The sequence below is a fragment of the Hevea brasiliensis genome, chromosome 18 (assembly GCF_030052815.1).
Source record: "Hevea brasiliensis isolate MT/VB/25A 57/8 chromosome 18, ASM3005281v1, whole genome shotgun sequence".
NCBI lineage: Eukaryota > Viridiplantae > Streptophyta > Magnoliopsida > Malpighiales > Euphorbiaceae > Hevea > Hevea brasiliensis.
Genome location: NC_079510.1, coordinates 33890842 through 33893977, shown reverse-complemented (window position 1 = coordinate 33893977; position 3136 = coordinate 33890842). Strand labels below are relative to the sequence as shown.

Genomic DNA, 3136 nt, shown 5'->3' with positions numbered 1-3136 from the left:
AAACATTTAAATCTTTATATAATAAGAACAAATAAGGAGTAAAATCAACACAAGAACTTCACATAAACTTTGTAACTCCATATATAGAAGTTTCTTCAAAGTTCTAACATAATTTTCTAATGTCAACAACAGTTAATAAGCAATAAAAAACAGTCAATAAGCATCCAAAATATCAACCAAATAACCTCATTATAGCCAAAATAACTATTAAGCATCCAAAATATCAACTAGATAACCACAAAAATAGCCAAAATAACCACACTACTTCCCCTTTTTGTCATCACTCAAAAGGATGGAGCATGCACAAAATCAATTCACAATAATAATAATAATAATAATAATAATAATAATAATAATAATAATAATAATAATAATAATAAAAGAACATAAATTATATTAAAATAATACCTAAAAGATTCGTTGCATGCAATGGTACAAATTTAAGGAAAAATTATGGGCTGAAATTTCTACAATGGTGGAACATGACCCTATAAGAGCGACAGATGAAGATTGCATTGGTGGCTGCCGCATTGATGGCTGCCCAAAGGGTGGTAATTTCTCACTCTCATTCACTCATTCAATTTGAATCTTTTAGACAATCCATTTAAATTTATATTTAAAGTAAAATAATATGAAAATTAAATTAAGGGTTAATTAAAAATTTATATGACTTAACTCCAAATTTATTAACTCCAAATTTATTGATTTTATTTTAATAAAAATAAAATGAATATAATTGTTTTTAAAATTAATTTTTAAAAATTAACGTTTTAATTTAAAATAACTCATAATTTATAAATTCATGATCTGAATTTTTAATTTTAATTATTTTATATAGCGATTTAATTTGATGAATAATTATTACATCAAATTAAATCACCATATAATTTAAAATGATCACATGACTTAAATTTATTTACAAAGATGAGAATAAAAAATCTGAAATCGAAAAGACAATACGTAGGCATGTGAAAGTTTAGTTTTGGACCCAAGCTACAAGCATGACAATAAATTTACTTGGATTCATGCTGAATGAGAAGAAAAATAAAATAAAATGAAAAAAAATTAAAATTATTGATCATATTATGACAAATTGAGATTGATGGCAACAACAAAAAATCAAAGCATAATTACAAAAAATTATTGCAATAATTAATTAATTAATTCACCCCTTATTTTGCCTATAAAAGAACGCCATACACTGCAGCTTGCATCAAGCCACCATTAATACCAAAGCCTTGGTTTCTTACAATTGCTAATGGCTTCTCATATTCTAATAGCCTTTTTCCTCTTCTTTTCGATCCAACCCTTTTTAGCTCAGTCTAGAACTTTGAAGTCTGAAAACCAAGATCAATTCAAATCCTTTCAAAACCTGGAAGGTGCTGGAAAGGGCTCAACAGTGGAAGGGCTGAGTAAGGTGAAACAATACCTGAAAAATTTAGGATACTATCCAACTGATACCAATCTTGTCACTGACCATTTTGATGAAGTTATGGAGTCTGCACTCAAAACATATCAGAACTATTACCGTTTGAAAGTTACAGGAAAGCTAGACTCCGATACCATAAAAGAAATGATGATTCCACGATGCGGAGTTCCTGATAACATCAATCACCCAACAAAACAAAGCCATCACAAGCCTGGAAAATTCAATATGATAGTTTCTGATTACTCTTTCTTTCGAAACATGCCGAAATGGCCACCTTCCAAGTACCACCTGACCTACAAATTTCGCTCCGCGGTCCAAGTCATCGATGAGAAGGTGTTAAAGTCTGTTTGCGCCAAGGCATTCAAAAAATGGGCTGATGTTTCCCAGTTCACATTCGAGGAGGCAGCTGCTGGTTCAAAATCAGATATTGTTATAGGGTTCTACAGTGGAGATCATGGGGATGGTCATCCTTTTGATGGGCCTAGAAGAACACTGGCTCATGCTTTTGCACCAGAGGATGGAAGATTCCACTATGATGCAGATGAGAATTGGAGTACTAACCCTGGCACAAATCAGGTGGACTTGGAAACAGTGGCTATTCATGAAATAGGTCACCTTCTTGGGCTTTATCATAGTCAGGATAAGAATGCAATTATGTATCGTGCAATTCCATACGGAACTATCAAAAGGCATCTCAGTCAGGATGACATTGATGGCATTCATGCCCTCTACTCTTAGGAATCAAAATAATTAGTTTTTATATAAATTATACTAGCCTACAAGTGCAAAATAATTAAGGTTTGTGATTGCAAATAAAATGTAAATATTATTATATATTTTTTTGGTGTAATAAAAAAATAATATTATAAAAGATTATTGGGTTAGAATTTATTGGCACGGAGTAAGAATAGTTCAGTGAGCTATCATTTTGCTCAGATCCTCTCGGCTTATAATGCTTAGGCTGTTACGCAATAAGGGAATTAGAGTTGTGCCTCTACTAACAATTTAAACTTTTGGCATAGTGATAGCTCGATCCTACGATTAATATCAGAGCCCAACTCATGATTCGAGTTGGCACTTAGTAGAGTTAATTCAATAAGCAAACATTCTGAGTTAAAAGCTTGATCTTATAAAATTCTTAAAATCTCTTGTTTTAAATTTAAAAAAGTGGTTGTTATATATTAGTTGAAGAAATAAAATAATTTTTTGTGTAATCATATTGTTTGCAAATTTAATTAATTTTTTATTACATATATCAAATTTTAAATCAATAAAATATAAATGAGTGATTCATTAATGATAAAATAAAATAAATTTAAACCATATTAATATAAATTTGAGATTTAATCAAAAGATTAGTTGGAAGAAATTTGATTGGCATCCAGAATGAAAAGGGAATAAAATTATTTAACAGTTACATAGAGAAAATCAATTAATTAAAGCTGAAAGAAACTTTGGATAATGAAAGAAAGGACTTTTTCAGCTTCAAAATGACATGTAAGAGAAGAATCTTGAATTATTTTAAATAATCTAATAATATCTAGATAATCAAGTAGTTGCCTACCACACAGATCCAGTGCATGTTATTGGCTGGGCATACAGTGTCGCTGTTTATCACAGAAAATGATCAATGGAGATGGTGGTTTTTTTTATTTTTTTATTTTTAAATTCATATATACGCATGCCTGTTAATGTTACTTACTATTA

General features: G+C 29.8%; 1 protein-coding gene across 1 annotated transcript; it reads left to right on the top strand.

Moving 5' to 3' along the window:
* Nucleotides 1–1208: 1208 nt before the first annotated feature.
* LOC110633556 (metalloendoproteinase 5-MMP-like) lies at nucleotides 1209–2320 on the top strand. Its single transcript, XM_021782202.2, has one exon. The coding sequence runs from the start codon at nucleotides 1259–1261 to the stop codon at nucleotides 2165–2167; it is 909 nt and encodes a 302-aa protein (XP_021637894.2). The 5' UTR covers nucleotides 1209–1258; the 3' UTR covers nucleotides 2168–2320.
* Nucleotides 2321–3136: the final 816 nt, after the last annotated feature.

Excerpts from the sequence above, each read along its gene's own strand:
- LOC110633556 (XM_021782202.2), top strand. The coding sequence starts at position 1,259 with ATGGCTTCTCATATTCTAATAGCCTTTTTCCTCTTCTTTTCGATCCAA.